Consider the following 2,041-nt stretch of genomic DNA (forward strand, 5'->3'; position numbering starts at 1 on the left):
ATCCAGACATTGTGATATACAATTCCCAGAGCCTCTCTATCTCCCTGCTGTGTCCTCTTTACTCTGCTCAGCATATTCAGGCTGCTGGCCAAGACAGAAATAGAATAAAGTTGAATATCTTCAGTTACTGGCTGAATTTGACTCTGACATCCCTAATTACTATGATAATTGACTGGGCCAACACCAGCTTCTATATAATCAAGAATCTGCTTATTATATTTTTTGTTCATCCTGATTTGAGCATATCAAAGTCTTCCATCAAGAAATGTCTAGACAATGCATAGCTACTTATTAGCTTCTAGAAAAAATTTTCCTGGCAAGGGCATGCAAGGAAAATAAGGAGTGGAATGCTAATTAATTTAATTTTTTCTTTCTTTTTTAGCTATGCCCACATTGGTTCCATTCATGGTCGTATGTTGCCTGAGGATTCATATGCTTACACTTTTTGTTTTGTTGTACATAGCTAGCTATTTTCATAATGGGTTTTCTCTCATTGATCATTTTATTCATTAATAATATTAACATTTTAGTTTTAGATCATGCGGCAGTAATAAAAAAACGACAATGATATCACACTGAGGCAGGATGCATGCAAGGAATCAACTTAATGTTTTGGCGTGGTGGCGCGACGATGGGTGAGGTAATCGGAAATAGTCATGACCACACCGGAAATGTGTTGTCGCGGTCGTGGGTAAGTGGTCATGAGATATCGCCGGTTAACTATTTAAGGTATAGACTCTATAGTATTCTCATCATTCCCAGACCTAGCTGTATACATCAAACTTCGAGTGAAGAAGATTTATTGATATTGAACCGCCATGCCCGATCTCGAGACAAATACGACTGGGATAAATATTGGTAAGCTTTCATCGTAAAGTATAGCCACATAGCTAGCTAACTTTTAATAGTAAAACACATTGTAGTTTCATAAACATCTGAGACTCACGTCACTACCAAGGTCCCCGACTTTGCTATGACTACAGTCAGTATAGCTATACACTGTTAAAATGAATAGTAACCACAACTCTCAAGGAGTTCCCAGTGTAGGGAGGATTTAACACCCCTGGAGAGTAACCATTACTCCAAAGGAGTAACTGGGGAGTAACACAAGCTCTGAAGGTGGTGTCACTTACTCTTCAGAGTAATGGTTATTCTCTTCAGAGTGTTGGTTACTCTCCATGGGGTGTTAAATCCTCCCTACACTGGGAACTCTCAGAGTGGTGGTTACTCTTTATTTTTAACAGTGTAGTCACACCTGAAAACGTCAGTAACGTTAGTATAATCGCCCGTTAATTAGCACTTGGATTTAAGATACTGGGCAGTCCGCTCAACTGTTTTGCCCAGGGGGTGAAAATCCCCAAAAGGTACATGCATACATTCTATTAAACTAATAATTAAATTAAGTAAGGAAGGCACTGCTAAGGCCAGGCCCGGCGGCCAAGTTGATGCACAGTTTATTAATAGTCGTAAAACTCACAAAAATTTGAGTATAAATGCAATATCTTATGATTAGTAATTACTGTTCATAAAATATAGTCAGAAAATGTGTTCAAATTCAGTTAGTGTACAATTGAAAATGTCATGAGGGTGCCGATCGTCATATTTGTTTATAGATGGCATGGTCGGATTGCAGCCTGACTTGCTAATAAGACTCACCTCATGCCAGCACCAACCACCACAAATTTTATGATTTTATAGGTAAACCAAACACTTAGTATGTTAACCATATACTACGAATCAGCTGTCTTGTCTATGTAGACTGATTTCAATACCAAAGATGAAAGCTCCAGCAAAAAATAGTTCAGTGAAAAAATGCTCCTGACTTTATTTGAGGAAACAATTCCTTGAAATTTATTGTGAAGGCGTTACAGACACAACAGTCCAGGAGATGATTGTTCTGTTTGTTGCACACACACAAGACCAAACTAGGATAGAAGAGGCACCTTTCTTTAGGGAGCTTGGGTGTAGCCAGGGGGTTACATGCAAAAGCTTAACTCAAAGCATTCAAATCAAGGGGGTCTGCATAGGGGCATGCCTCTGG

General features: G+C 39.0%; 1 protein-coding gene across 1 annotated transcript in view; it reads left to right on the forward strand.

The window, feature by feature from the left end:
- The first annotated feature begins 689 nt into the window (after positions 1-689).
- LOC136269336 (uncharacterized) overlaps positions 690-2,041 on the forward strand; it is a 7,617-nt gene continuing 6,265 nt past the window's right edge. The window contains exon 1 of the mRNA XM_066064892.1: positions 690-858. Within this exon, the coding sequence (XP_065920964.1) occupies positions 819-858 (40 nt within the window). The 5' untranslated portion in view covers positions 690-818. The remainder of the gene's footprint in view (positions 859-2,041) is intronic.

Source organism: Dysidea avara, chromosome 10 (genome assembly GCF_963678975.1).
Source record: "Dysidea avara chromosome 10, odDysAvar1.4, whole genome shotgun sequence".
NCBI lineage: Eukaryota > Metazoa > Porifera > Demospongiae > Dictyoceratida > Dysideidae > Dysidea > Dysidea avara.